General features: G+C 44.4%; 1 protein-coding gene across 1 annotated transcript in view; it reads left to right on the plus strand.

Moving 5' to 3' along the window:
- Positions 1-7,367: 7,367 nt before the first annotated feature.
- The window catches only part of LOC127910819 (uncharacterized), an 11,185-nt gene continuing 2,477 nt past the window's right edge, over positions 7,368-16,075 (plus strand). The window contains exons 1-3 of the mRNA XM_052475817.1: positions 7,368-7,564; positions 7,631-8,158; positions 8,489-8,668. Of these exons, the coding sequence (XP_052331777.1) occupies positions 7,382-7,564; positions 7,631-8,158; positions 8,489-8,668 (891 nt within the window). The 5' untranslated portion in view covers positions 7,368-7,381. The remainder of the gene's footprint in view (positions 7,565-7,630; positions 8,159-8,488; positions 8,669-16,075) is intronic.

Raw genomic sequence — 16,075 nt, forward strand, 5'->3', positions numbered from 1 at the left:
AGATGTTGTTCTCTTACCAGCTGTCTGTTTTTGGATTCATATGAACATGTATCTCCAACACCACCTTTGAAGTCTACCAGCTAGCTACCGGTCAAAGACTCAAATTCCATTTCCTGTTTTGCTAGAGAGAGCAACATGATGGAAGGCTGTTAGAACATTGTAAGTAAGAACACATTGTTATTTCCAATGACGGCCTACCCTGGCCAAACCCGGACGGCGCTGGGCCAATTGTACGCAGCCCTTATGGACTCCCAATCACGGCCTGTTGTGGTACAGCCTGGAATCTAACCAGGGTTTGTAGTGACGCCTCCAGCACTGAGATGCAGTGCCTTAGACCCTGGCCCCACTCGGGAGTCCTCCAAGTGTCCCCCCCCTACTGTTACAATAGCTGTTAATCGTGTAGTTTGGTAACTAAACCCATTGACATGGATTCAATAATGACCTAATCATTACTGACTAATCCCATGGGCTGGGTTTCATTCATTACTTACTAATCCCATGGGCCGGGTTTCAATCATTACTGACTAATCCCATGGGCCGGGTTTCAATCATTACTGACTAATCACATGGGCCGGGTTTCAATCATTACTGACTAATCCCATGGGCCGGGTTTCAATCATTACTGACTAATCCCATGGGTCGAGTTTCAATCATTACTGACTAATCACATGGGCCGAGTTTCAATCATTACTGACTAGTCCCATGGGCCGGTTTCAATCATTACTGACTAATCCCATGGGCCGAGTTTCAATCATTACTGACTAATCACATGGGCCGGGTTTCAATCATTACTGACTAATCCCATGGGCCGAGTTTCAATCATTACTGACTAATCCCATGGGCCGAGTTTCAATCATTACTGACTAATCCCATGGGCCGAGTTTCAATCATTACTGACTAATCCCATGGGCCGAGTTTCAATCATTACTGACTAATCCCATGGGCTGGGTGTCAATCATTACTGACTAATCCCATGGGCCGAGTTTCAATCATTATTCAAACCAATTCAAAGAAAGTTCAAAGTAAACAATTCCTTTGTACCATATGGTCAGGATTTAAACCAATATTTTTGTAGGGTGGCCGTGGTTTTGCAACATATAATAACATTACCCACACGTAATATCCAAGAACGACATGTCTTCAAGATGCCGATCTTTGACTAGCCATCGGGATATGATAATTGCGTGTGTGTGTGTGTGTGTGTGTGTGTGTGTGTGTGTGTGTGTGTGTGTGTGTGTGTGTGTGTGTGTGTGTGTGTGTGTGTGTGTGTGTGTGTGTGTGTGTGTGTGTGTGTGTGTGTGTGTGTGTGTGTGTGTGTGTGTGTGAGCAAATGGAGTTAGTTCGTATCACCATTCTGTTACAGTATTTAGCCGTCTCGTGGCTTGGGGATAGAAGCTGTTCAAGAGCCTGTTGGTGTCGGGCCTCCCTTTCACACCACCTGATATAGAGGTCCCTGTGATGTACTGGGCTGTCCTCACCACCCTCTGATATAGAGGTCCCTGGATGGCAGGGAGCTGGGCCCCAGTGATGTACTGGGCTGTCCTCACCACCCTCTGATATAGAGGTCCTGGATGGCAGGGAGCTTGGTCCCAGTGATGTACTGGGCTCTCCTCACCACCCTCTGTGATGTACTGGGCTGTCCTCACCACCCTCTGATATAGAGGTCCTGGATGGCAGGGAGCTGGGCCCCAGTGATGTACTGGGCTGTCTGCGTCACCCTCTGTAGCACCATGCGATCGAGGGTGGTGCTGTAGCCATACCAACTGTGACGCAGCCAGTCAAGATGTAGTCAATGGTACAGAACCTTTTGAGGAAACCTTGGCAACCTCCTGAGGGCTGTTGCCTTTGTGATGGACATTTTATCTTGTGCTTTTCTATAAACCAATTTCTATGTTCTATGTTTGTGTTTTTCTATAAACCAATTTCTGTGTTCAAACAAGTGACCGACTGAACGAATCCTCACTATCAGTATCTGCAATTTGGCAGTACGCCAAGAACCTTGTTTTGAGAACGAAAGATATCTCAGTTTCAAGGTCTCCGTTTAGAGAGAAGAAGCCTTGTGAGGTATGGGTCTGTCACATGTTATGAACCAGTATTGGTCTGTCACATGAATGAAACAAAACGGTATTGATTTATTAATTATGCTAAATCATGCAAATATAACTTGTCTGTGTATGGCCGAATAAAAGACAACTGCTGGGACTGCCCCAACAGAGCTCCTGACTGATGTTCACGATGGCGCGTTGACTTGGTTGGAACCATCGCGCTGACAATAAACAATGATTTAAACAATGCCGCCCCGTCGATGTGGATGGGGGCGTGTTCGCCCCTCCCCCGTCTCCTGTAGTCTGCGATCAGCTCCTTGGTCTTACTGACGTTGAGGGAGAGTTTGTTGTCCCGGCAACACACCTCCAGGTCTCTGACCTCCTCCCTATAGGCTGGCTCATCGTTGTTGGTGACCAGGCCTACCCCCTTCGTGTCGTCAGCCAACTTGATGATGGTGTTGGAGTTGTGTGTGGCCACACAGTCGTGGGTGAGACAGGAGGGGCCTGAGCACACACCCCTGAAGGGGCCCCTGTGTTAAGGATCAGCGTGGTGGAGGAGATGTTGCCTACCCTCACCACCTGGGGTCGGCCCGTCAGGAAGTGCAGGATCCAGTTGCAGAGGGAGGTGTTCAGACCCAGAGTCCTTACCTTAGTGATGAGCTTGGAGGGGCACTATGGTGTTGAACACTGAGCTGTAGTCAATGAAAAGCAACTTAACTTCACTTTTTATCACCACAAGTAATGGCACCATGCAGTATGGATGCTGTAACCCAACTTTGCTATTTTGTGATTATCTTGGCCTTTATTTTAATGACATATTCACTCCATGTATCCGCTATCATTTCTTATAACCCACAAGAACTTTTGAACATACTCACCTCAATTCCAGCTTAAACTTTGACTTCGAATTCCCTGGGCCCCGGGCTCTTTCTGTAATTCTGACCCAATTTTCAAGGTATCCGAGACTAGTGCACTACTTTTGACCAGAGCCCTTCAGGCGAGTATTAGTAAAATATGTTGGATGTGATATGTTTTTATCTCCCAGGCAGTAACCTCTAACATCAGAAACCTTCTTCTGCCTTCGAGGGAAACACATTTCATCAGCTTTCTAGTTGCCTTCTGGACATCTCCTGCTCCATATTCATCTCCCCTCAGGCTGCATCCCAAATGGAACACTACTAACTATTGCCTATAGTGCACTACTTTGGGCCAGAGCCCTACGCGTCCTAGTCAAAAACCAGGGCACTGTAAAGGGAATAGTGTGGGATGCAGTCTCTTGACTAGTTGCATTTCAACCTCAGATCTCACTGCGTAGTCGTTTCACTGCTGTCACATCAATTTGTTTGAATTTCTCCTCATTCATAGTCTTTCTACAGCTGCTTCCAGGCCTGGCTGCCTGCTTGTCGGCCTGCTTGTCTGTCTGTTTGTTTGCAAAGTCTGTCTGTCGGCCCGGCCTGCCTGCCTCTCTGTCTGTGACTGGCTGGCTGATTCCAGTCACTCATTCTTTGAAGACCCGATCGAGGTCAGACACTCAGAAGGTGTGTGGAGTTACACATGTAACATGTTGCATGTAATGCACTACTTCATTGGATTGCCATTCTGTACTTTGCGTCACGAATAACAAAACACAACACAATTCTCGTCGTGCCAGCTTTTCCTCCTATTTCGCCTTTTGAGCACACTGTCAATCAAATTCTCTCGTAAACAACTTTTACTTACTTTAATCACTCAATTGATATAATTCAAATATGTAATGGGTTACTGGTGTTGTCTGGACTGGCTGCTATTTATTTGGGCACGTCAGTTCAGAACAAATTCTTATTTACAATGACGGCCTACCCCGGCCAAACCCGGACGATGCTGGGCCAATTTTGCGCTGCCCATATGGGACTCCTGATCACGACCTGATGTGATACAGCCTGGTGTGGTCTGGACTGGCTGGTCTGGTAAACAATAGAATGTCTCAGACCTTCAGGTGAAAACATGTTGTTCTGTACTAGGCCTTTTCTGAGGGGAAAAACATTTTCACTGAGAACCAACCTGTGGCTACAAAACTCACCTCCTGCAATAGTAATCTGCTGTGAGAAGATGGTTCAGAGAGAGAGAGAGAGACATACACAGAGAGAGACCAGTCTGCTATGAGAAGATGAGTCAGAGAGAGAGAGAGAGAGAGAGAGAGACATACACAGAGAGAGACCAGTCTGCTATGAGAAGATGGTTCAGAGAGAGAGAGAGAGAGACATACACAGAGAGAGACCAGTCTGCTATGAGAAGATGGTTCAGAGAGAGAGAGAGAGACACAGAGAGAGAGACCAGTCTGCTATGAGAAGATGGTTCAGAGAGAGAGAGAGAGAGAGACATACACAGAGAGAGAGATCATTCAGCTGTGAGAAGATGAGTCAGAGAGAGAGAGACCAGTCTGCTATGAGAAGATGGTTCAGAGAGAGAGAGAGACATACACAGAGAGAGATCCGTTAGTATCTGAGCTCCATCAGCGTGTGTGTGTGTGTGTGTGTGTGTGTGTGTGTGTGTGTGTGTGTGTGTGTGTGTGTGTGTGTGTGTGTGTGTGGGTGTGTGTGTGTGTGTGTGTGTGTGTGTGTGTGTGTGTGTGTGTGTGTGTGTGTGTGTGTGTGTCTCAGGGTAAGGTGGGTATATCTGAGCTCCATCAGCGTATGTGTGTGTGTGTGTGTGTGTGTGTGTGTGTGTGTGTGTGTGTGTGTGTGTGTGTGTGTGTGTGTGTGTGTGTGTGTGTGTGTGTGTGTGTATCAGGGTAAGGTGGGTGTATCTGAGCTCCATCAGTGTGTGTGTGTGTGTGTATGTGTGTGTGTGTGTGTGTGTGTGTGTGTGTGTGTGTGTGTGTGTGTGTGTGTGTGTGTGTGTGTGTGTATGTGTATGTGTATGTGTATGTGTGTGTGTGTGTGTGTGTGTGTGTGTGTGTGTGTGTGTGTGTGTGTGTGTGTGTGTGTGTGTGTGTGTGTGTGTGTGTGTGCGTGCGTGTGTGTGTAATTAAATCTCCCCGCTCTTGCTCAATTTTCGCATGCCTTCTCAAACAGCTACAGCTGGATATAAGTTCACACATTAAGTCTTCTCTTGGGCTGTTGAACATCTGAGCTCGTGGGGAGGAGTGTGTGTATCTGTTGCTATGGTGACGTTAGGGATAAAACAGGATGAATCACAATAATTGTTTTCCAAAATAATAATCGCTTGCCAAAAAATGTCATTTTTGAAATGTCAGTCCTGGTTATAAGTAACAATCCTTTGTAGGAAGGGCCTACATTATTACACATATCGTTAGTTTATTGTGGAAATAAATTAATATATGCAAGAATGTTTATATATACAGGTGAGGGCTGTTGGAAATGCTGTTGGCTGTTAATCTGCTTCTGTTCTGTAGGTGGCACTGTGGGCACTTTTTAAAAACTTTTTAAAGGATCCAATCTTTCAGAGGCCCTGGGATACAGGTGGACAGGTCACTGGGAAGACAATCCAACATGGGATGGAGGGGGCGTTATAGCATGTAGTGGAGAACAATAGGAGGTTTACTTCAGTAGCAGTGCGAATATCACGGTACGGCTGTATGGACACTCAATCAGTATGATTGTTTTTAAATGGTAAGTTTACAAACATAGGTTATGATAAATAGAATTTAAACTTGTATTTAATTTATGGTAATAGGTGAAATAAGTATAGCCAGTTATAATGGTAATGGCTTAGCAGATAATAAGAAAAGAGGAAGATCAGTATTTACATGGCTGAAAGAGAAGGAATATAATATCTATTGTTTATAGGAAATTCACTCAACAATTTTATATTAAGTCGTGTGGAAAATGGACTGTGTGGGGGGGGGGGATATATTTCCGGGCAAAGAAATTCAAAAGGGGTGATGATATTAATTAACAACAACTTTGATCCGAATTTGCAAACTGTCCAAACAGAACTGCAAGGTAGATTCTTTAAAATGTTTTCTTTTAGTTATTTCACCTTTATTTAACCAGGTAGATGAGAACCTGGCCAAGATAAAGCAGTGCGACACAAACAACACAGTTAAACAAACGTACGGTCAATAACACAATAGAATAATATATACAGTGTGTGGTGCAAATATAGTAAGATTAGGGAGGTAAGGTAATAAATAGGCCGTAGTGGTGAAATAATTACAGTTTAGGAATTAAACACTGGAGTGACAGATGTGCAGAAGATGAATGTGCAAGTAGAGATACTGGGGTGCAAAGGAGCAAGATAAAGAACAATATAGGGATGAGGTAGTTGGTTTACTACAACTTACAGATGGGCTATTTACAGGTACAATGATCGATAAGCTGCTCTGACAGCTGATGCTTAAAGTTAGTGAGGGAGATATGAGTCTCCAGCTTCAGTGATTTTTTGCAATTTGTTCCAATCATTGGCAGCAGAGAACTGGAAGGAAGGGCGGCCAAAAGAGGAGTTGCCTTTGGGGGTGACCAGTGAAATATACCTGTTGGAACACGTGCTACAGGTGGGTGCTGCTATGGTGACCAGTGAGATAAGGCAGGGCTTTACCTAGCAAAGACTTATAGATGACCTGGAGCCAGTGGGTTTGGCAACGAATATGAAGCGAGGGCCAGCCAACAGGTCGCAGTGTTGGGTAGTATATGGGGCTTTGGTGACAAAACGGATGGCACTGTGATAGACTACATCCAATTTGCTGAGTAGATTGTTGGATGCTATTTTGTAAATGACATCGTCGAAATCAAGAATCGGTAGGATAGTCAGTTCTACGAGGGTATGTTTGGCAGCATGAGTGAAGGAGGCTTTGTTGCGAAATAGGAAGCCGATTCTAGATTTCATTTTGGATTGGAGATGCTTAATGTGAGTCTGGAAGGAGAGTATACCCGAGAGTCGGCCCGAGAATTGAACCCTGTGGTACCCCCATAGAGACTGCCAGACTGACAGAGTCGAAAGCCTTGGCCAGGTCGATGAATACAGCTGCACAGTGTTTTTTTAATTGATGTCAGTTATGATATCGTTTAGGACCTTGATCGTGGCTGAGGTGCACCCGTGACCATTTCGGAAATTTGACCGGGGTAGGAGTAGCCAGGTGGAAAGCATTGCCAACCGAAGAAAAATGCTTCTTGAAATTCTCGATTATGGTAGATTTATTGGTGGTGACAGTGTTACCTAGCCTCAGTGCAGTGGGCAGCTGGGAGGAGGTGGTCTTATTCTCCATGGACTTTACAGTGTTTCCTAGCCTCAGTGCAGTGGACAGCTGGGAGGAGGTGGTCTTATTCTCCATGGACTTTACAGTGTTTCCTAACCTCAGTGCAGTGGACAGCTGGGAGGAGGTGCTCTTATTCTCCATGGACTTTACAGTGTTTCCTATCCTCAGTGCAGTGGACAGCTGGGAGGAGGTGCTCTTATTCTCCATGGACTTTACAGTGTTTCCTAGCCTCAGAGCAGTGGACAGCTGGGAGGAGGTGCTCTTATTCTCCATGGACTTTACAGTGTTTCCTAGCCTCAGTGCAGTGGGCAGCTGGGAGGAGGTGCTCTTATTCTCCATGGGCTTTACAGTGTTTCCTAGCCTCAGTGCAGTGGACAGCTGGGAGGAGGTGCTCTTATTCTCCATGGACTTTACAGTGTTTCCTAGCCTCAGTGCAGTGGGCAGCTGGGAGGAGGTGCTCTTATTCTCCATGGACTTTACAGTGTTTCCTAGCCTCAGAGCAGTGGGCAGCTGGGAGGAGGTGCTCTTATTCTCCATGGACTTTACAGTGTTTCCTAGCCTCAGAGCAGTGGGCAGCTGGGAGGAGGTGCTCTTATTCTCCATGGACTTTACAGTGTTTCCTAGCCTCAGAGCAGTGGGCAGCTGGGAGGAGGTGCTCTTATTCTCCATGGACTTTACAGTGTTTCCTAGCCTCAGTGCAGTGGACAGCTGGGAGGAGGTGCTCTTATTCTCCATGGACTTTACAGTGTTTCCTATCCTCAGTGCAGTGGACAGCTGGGAGGAGGTGCTCTTATTCTACATGGACTTTACAGTGTTTCCTAGCCTCAGTGCAGTGGACAGCTGGGAGGAGGTGCTCTTATTCTCCATGGACTTTACAGTGTTTCCTAGCCTCAGTGCAGTGGACAGCTGGGAGGAGGTGTTCTTATTCTCCACGGACTTTACAGTGTTTCCTAGCCTCAGTGCGGTGGACAGCTGGGAGGAGGTGTTCTTATTCTCCATGGACTTTACAGTGTTTCCTAGCCTCAGTGCAGTGGACAGCTGGGAGGAGGTGCTCTTATTCTCCATGGACTTTACAGTGTTTCCTAGCCTCAGTGCAGTGGACAGCTGGGAGGAGGTGCTCTTATTCTACATGGACTTTACAGTGTTTCCTATCCTCAGTGCAGTGGGCAGCTGGGAGGAGGTGTTCTTATTCTCCATGGACTTTACAGTGTTTCCTAGCCTCAGAGCAGTGGGCAGCTGGGAGGAGGTGCTCTTATTCTCCATGGACTTTACAGTGTTTCCTAGCCTCAGTGCAGTGGGCAGCTGGGAGGAGGTGCTCTTATTCTCCATGGACTTTACAGTGTTTCCTAGCCTCAGTGCAGTGGACAGCTGGGAGGAGGTGCTCTTATTCTCCATGGACTTTACAGTGTTTCCTAGCCTCAGTGCAGTGGACAGCTGGGAGGAGGTGTTCTTATTCTCCATGAAAAATGTTATTGGATAAACAGAAACAGATTTGGCTCATTAATCCATACGATCCAAATATTGATGATCCAAAGCTTCTTAGAAAATATATATAATTATTGATCAACTCTAGAAGCAACACTAGACTCTGTTATTATGGTGGGAGATTTTAATACGGTCTTAAATACCTCTATGGACCGTAAAGGAAATCACACTACAAACTATCACCCTCAGGCACTTAAGGAAATCACAAATATCATGGATATATTAGAACTAGTGGATATATGGAGGCTTAACTCTCCTGATATACATGGAGGAGGCTCAGTCAAGCTACAGTAGTCGCATTGACTAATTTCTTATCTTATTCTCGCTGGCATCAACAGTTTAAAAACTGCTAATTGGGGACAGAATGTGGTCAGACCATCAAATAATTGGCATATACATTACCCTTACAGAGTGTCCCCGTTGGCGAGGATATTACAGAGTGTCCCCGTTGGCGAGGATATTACAGAGTGTCCACGTTGGCGAGGATATTACAGAGTGTCCACGTTGGCGAGGATATTACAGAGTGTCCCCGTTGGCGAGGATATTACAGAGTGTCCACATTGGCGAGGATATTACAGAGTGTCCCCGTTGGCGAGGATATTACAGAGTGTCCCCGTTGGCGAGGATATTACAGAGTGTCCACGTTGGCGAGGATATTACAGAGTGTCCCCGTTGGCGAGGATATTACAGAGTGTCCACGTTGGCGAGGATATTGGACATTTTATTTTGTTATATCAGACTTCTTCCAGACAGCAGGTTACAGCAGATCCAGCAGGTACAGCAGGTACAGCAGATCCAGCAGGTACAGCAGGTACAGCAGGTACAGCAGATACAGCAGATCCAGCAGGTACAGCAGGTACAGCAGGTACAGCAGGTACAGCAGATCCCCTTATTGTATGGGACACTTTTACATGTGCCTTGAAAGGCAATTCAATACTCATCTTCAAAACAGGTTAAAAGAGTTAACATTAAGAAGTGATTAGAGGGACTAACAGTACAGATATGTAAACTCAGCAAAAAAGAAGCATCGTAAAGGAAGTCAGACGCAGGAGAGCAGAACTAGGTAATAACCGGAGCAGTTTAATTTCAACGGCATAAAGAAATAACCAACATGGATACAAAACCCGACGTGCACCAGTCAACATGTGCACAAGCACTTATAGCAAACAACCCCACACAAAGACATGGGGGGAACAGAGGGTTAAATACACAACGTGTAATGAGGGAATGAGAACCAGGTGTGTGGGAAAACAAGACAAAACAAATGGAAAATGAAAAGTGGATCGACGATGGCTGGAAGCCCGGTGAAGCTGACCGCCGAACGCCGCCCGAACAAGGAGAGGAAACGACCTCGGTGGAAGTCGTGACAAACATGACAAACATTTTCTTTCAAAGATCATCAATCCAAAGAACTTCACAGATCTTCATTGTAACGGGTTTAAACACTGTTTCCCATGCTTGTTCAATGAGCCATAAACAATTAATGAACATGCCCCTGTGGAACGGTCGTTAAGACACTAACAGCTTACAGACGGTGGGCAATTAAGGTCACAGTTATAAAGACTTAGGACACTAAAGAGACCTTTCTGCTAACTCTGAAAAACACCAAAAGAAAGATGCCCGGGATCCCTGCTCATCTGCATGAACGTGCCTTAGGCATGCTGCAAAGAGGCATGAGGACTGCAGAAGTGGCCAGGGCAATGAATTGCAATGTCCGTACTGTGAGACACCTAAGACAGCGCTACAGAGAACACACAATCCCTCCATCAGTGCTCAGACTGTCCGCAATAGGCTGAGAGAGGCTGGACTGAGCGCTTGTAGGCCTGTTGTAAGGCAGGTCCTCACCAGACATCACCGGCAACAATGTTGCATATGGGCACAAACCCACCGTCACTGGACCAGACAGGACTGGCAACAACGTCGCCTATGGGCACAAACCCACCGTAGCTGGACCAGAGAGGACTGGCAACAACGTCACCTATGGGCACAAACCCACCGTCGCTGGACCAGACAGGACTGGCAAAAAGCTCTTCACTGGTGAGTCGTGGTGTTGTCTCACCAGGGTTGATGGTTGGATTTGCGTTTATTGTTGAAGGAATGAGCGTGGTGCACTCCATGAGGAAGAGACGCGCTGCAGTACTTAATTAATGCAGCTGGTGGCCACACCAGATACTGACTGTTACTTTTGATTTTGAACCCCCCTTTGTTCAGGGACACATTATTCCATTTCATTTAGTCACATGTCTGTGGAACTTGTTCAGTTTATGTCTCAGTTGTTGAATCTTGTTATGTTCATACAAATATTTACACATGTTACGTTTGCTGAAAATAAATGCAGTTGACAGTGAGAGGACGTTTCTTATTTGGCTGAGTTTAGCAATAAAAAAAATGATGTAATAGAGGCTCAGAATAAGTTTGTGGAAAAACAAAAAATAACTTATTCAAGAAAGATCAAGTGTTATACATTATTAAAATAAAGCAAATTTGAATGAATTATGGGAAAAAATGCACCAAATATATTTTTAATCTTTAATGTAGCTACCAAAAATAATGACATATTATGGAAGAGAAAGAACTCAAATAACAAAAACAATAAAGCGAAAAAACTAAATGTGAAGCTCAAAGTAATATACATAGCAGTCGCAGGCAACAAAGCACAATAGGGAAATGGCTGCCTAAATATGATCCCCAATCAGAGACAACGATAAACAGCTGCCTCTGATTGGGAACCATACCAGGCCAACATAGATCATTAATCACCTAGATAACCCGCCCTAGTCACTGTCACGCCCCAACCAACATAGAGAATAAACAGCTCTCTAAGGTCAGGGCGTGACAGAAACTGAAACTTGTTACAAATGACATTCACCCATGATTGACCAAACAATATTTTGAAAGAGGAAGCTAAGTGTTTTAAGCATATGTTTTCATTTCAGTCTCTTCCATCTCAACGAACTGAAGTTACTTTTATGGATGTTTTTTCTATTAATAATGTCAAATTAACATCTGTACAGAAAGACTCAAGTGAAGACCAAATTACAGAGGAGGAACTTCTTGATGCAACTTATTGATTCTTAATACAAAGTATTAACTTAAGGGGGCTGAATAATTTTGCACGCCCAATTTTTCAGTTTTTTATTTGTTAAAAAAGTTTGAAATATCCAATAAATTTCGTTCCACTTCATGATTGTGTCCCACTTGTTGTTGATTCTTCACAAAAAAAATACAGTTTTATATCTTTATGTTTGAAGCCTGAAATGTGGCAAAAGGTCGCAAAGTTCAAGGGGGCCGAATACTTTCGCAAGGCACTGGATGCAATACCAGGGCCCGATGTCCACAGGTGGGGGTTGTGCTTACAGCCCAACACCGTGCAGGACGTTTGGCATTTGCCAGAGAACACCAAGATTGGCAAATTCTCCACTGGTGCCCTGTGCTCTTCACAGATGGAAGCAGGTTCACACTGAGCACATGTGACAGACATGAAAGAGTTTGGAGACACCGTGGAGAACGTTCTGCTGCCTGCAACATCCTCCAGCATGACCGGTTTGGCGGTGGGTCAGTCATGGTGTGGGGTGGCATTTCTTTGGGGGGTCACACAGCCCTCCATGTGCTCGCCAGAGGTAGCTGGAGTGCCATTTGGTACCGAGATTTACATTTACATTTACATTTAAGTCATTTAGCAGACGCTCTTATCCAGAGCGACTTACAAATTGGTGCATTCACCTTATGACATCCAGTAGAATAGTCACTTTACAATAGTGCATCTAAATCAATGAGATGAGATCCTCAGACCCCTTGTGAGACCATATGCTGGTGTGGTTGGCCCTGGGTTCCTCCTAATGCAAGACAATGCTATCCCTCATGTGGCTGGAGTGTGTCAGCAGTTCCTGCAAGAGGAAGGCATTGATGCTAAGGACTGGCCCGCCCGTTCCCCAGACCCGAATCCAATTGAGCACATCTGGGACATCATGTCTCACTCCATCCACCAACGCCACGTTGCACCTCAGACTGTCCAGGAGTTGGCGGATGCTTTAGTCCAGGTCTGGGAGGAGATCCCTCAGGAGACCATACGCCACCTCATCAGGAGCATGCCCAGGCGTTGTAGGGAGGTCATACAGGCACGTGGAGGCCACACACACTACTGAGCCTCATTTTGACTTGTTTTAAGGACATTACATCAAAGTTGGATCAGCCTAGAGTGTGGTTTTCCACTTTAATTTTGAGTGTGACTCCAAATCCAGACCGACATGGGTTGATAAATTTGATTTCCATTGTGTGTCACCAGCAAAGAACCATCACACCTCCTCCTCCATGCTTCACGGTGGGAACCACACATGCTCAGATTTGGACTCATCAGACCAAAGGACAGATGTCCATTGCTTGTGTTTCTTGGCTCAAGCAAGTCTCTTCTTATTATTATTCTGAGGTTGGTAACTCTAATGAACTTATCCTCTGCAGCAGAGATAACTCTGGGTCTTCCGTTCTGTGGCGGTCCTCCTGAGAGCCAGTTTCATCATAGCGCTTGATGGTTTTTGCGAGTGCACTGGAAGAAACTTTTAAAGTTATTCACATTTTCCTGATTGACTGACCTTCATGTCTTAAAGTAATGATGGACTGTCATTTTTCTTTGCTAATTTGAGCTGTTCTTGCTATAATATGGACTTGGTCTTTTACCAAGTAGGGCTATCCTCTGCATATCACCCATACCTTGTTACAACACAACTGATTTGCTCATATGCATTCCTGGTGACTACTTTATGAATCTGGTTGAGAGAATGCCAAGAGTGTGCAAAGCTGTTATCAAAGCAAAGGCTGGCTACTTTGAAGAATATCAAATATAAAATATGTGATGTCTTCACTATTATTCTACAATGTAGAAAAACAATAGTGAAACTAGTGAAATAAAGAATGAGTAACTTTTGACTGGTACTTTATACATATATATATATATACTGGTACTATGTACATATATATATATATATACTGATCCTATATACATATACATATATATATATATACTGGTCCTATATACATATATATATACTGGTACTATATACATATATATATACTGATCCTATATACACATATATATATATATATGTACCAGTATATATATACATATATATATATATATACTGGTCCTATATATATATATATATATATATATATATATATATATATATATATATATATATATATATATATATATATATATATATATATATATATATATATATATATATATATATATATATATATACTGGTACTATATACATATATATATACTGGTCCTACATACATATATACATATATATACTGGTACTATATACATATATATATACTGGTCCTATATACATATATACATATATATATACTGGTACTATATACATATATATATATACTGGTACTATATACATATATATATACTGGTACTATATACATATATATATATATATATATAAAAGCCTTTATAACGCCTTTTATCAGAAAGGAAATTACTTCAAAACATCTCTGAAGAAAATTAGCCTGACCTTTCTACTGCTGTGGGGTTTATCATTAACTGAGATGTGTAGCCATGACAACTACCAGTGTTCTTCCAGAAATACCTCCCTGTTCTGTTGACTCCTAATATACGACATGGCCCCTTGAGCATATGTCATATGAACAAAGACTTGTTCTACTTGTGAGAACTGATGTTGTTTCCTGACACAGCATGTCTGTTAAGCACATGTCCAAATCAAATAGTATTTGTCACATACACATGGTTAGCAGATGTTAATGCAAGTGTAATGAAGTGCTTGTGCATCTAGTTCCCGACAGTGCAGTAATATCTAACAAGTAATCTAACAATTCCCCAACAACTACCTAATACACACAAATATAAAGGGATGGAATAAGAATATGTACATATAAATATATGGATGAGCGATGGCCGAGCAGCATCGGCAAGGTGCAGTAGATGGTATAAAATACAGTATATACATGTAATATGAGTAATGTCATATGTAAACATTATTAAAGTGACATTGTTTAAAGTGACAAGTGGCCAGTGATTGGATCTCAATGTAGGTAGCAGCCTCTCTGAGTTAGTGATTGCTGTTTACCAGTCTGATAGCCTTGAGATAGAAGCTGTTCTTCAGTCTCTCGGTCCCAGCTTTGATGCTCCTGTACTGACCTCGACTTCTGGATGGTAGCTGTGTGAACAGGCAGTGGCTCGGGTAGTTGTTCTCCTTGATGATCTTTTTGGCCTTCCTGTGACATCGGGTGCTGTAGGTGTCATGGAGGGCAGGTCATTTGCGCCCGGTGATGTGTTGTGCAGACCGCACCACCCTCTGGAGACCTTTGCGGTTGAGGACGGAGCAGTTGCCGTACCAGGCTGTGATACAGTCCGACAGGATGCTCTCGATTGAGCGTGAATGGACCATTTCAGTTTGTCTGTGATGTATACGCAGAGGAATCTAAAACTTTCCACCTTCTCCACTGCAGTCCCTTTGATGTGGATAGGGGGTGCTCCCTCTGCTGTTTTCCTGAAGTCCATTATCATCTCCTTTGTTTTGTTGACGTTGAGTGAGAGATTGTTTTCCTGACACCACACTCGGAGGGCCCTCACCTCCTCCCTGTAGGCCGTCTCGTTGCTGTTGGTAATCACGCCTACCACTGTTGTGTCGTCTGCAAACTTGATAATTGATTGAGTTGGAGGCGTGCGTGGCCATGCAGTCGTGGGTGAACAGGGAGTACAGGAGGGGGCTGAGCACGCACCCTTGTGGGGCCCCAACGTTGAGGATCAGCGGAATGGAGATGTTGATTCCTACCTTCACCACCCGAGGGCAAGAAGTCCACGACCCAATTGCACAGGGCGGGGTTGAGACTCAGGGCCTCCAGCTTGATGATGAGCTTGGAGGGTACTATGGTGTTGAATGCTGAGCTGTAGTCAATGAACAGCATTCTTACATAGGTATTCCTCTTGTCCAGATGGGATAGGGCCGTGTGCAGTGTGATTGCGTCGTTGGACCTATTTGGGGCGGTATGCAAACTGAAGTGGGTCTAGGGTAGCCGGTAAGGTGGAGGTGAAATTATCCTTAACTAGTCTCTCAAAGCACTTCATGATGACAGAAGTGAGGGCTACGGGGCGGTAGTCATTTAGTTGCCTTCTTGGGTACAGGAACCAACAATGGTGGCCATATTGAAGCATGTGGAACAGGGAGTGATTAAATATGTCCGTAAACACACCAGCCATCTCTGAGGGCGCAGCTGGGGATGCCGTCTGGGCCAGCAGCCTTGCGAGGGTTAACACATTTAAATGTTTTACTCACGTCAGCCACGGAAAAGGAGGGGGGCACAGTCCTTG

The sequence above is a fragment of the Oncorhynchus keta genome, chromosome 22 (assembly GCF_023373465.1).
Source record: "Oncorhynchus keta strain PuntledgeMale-10-30-2019 chromosome 22, Oket_V2, whole genome shotgun sequence".
Classification (NCBI taxonomy): Eukaryota; Metazoa; Chordata; class Actinopteri; order Salmoniformes; family Salmonidae; genus Oncorhynchus; species Oncorhynchus keta.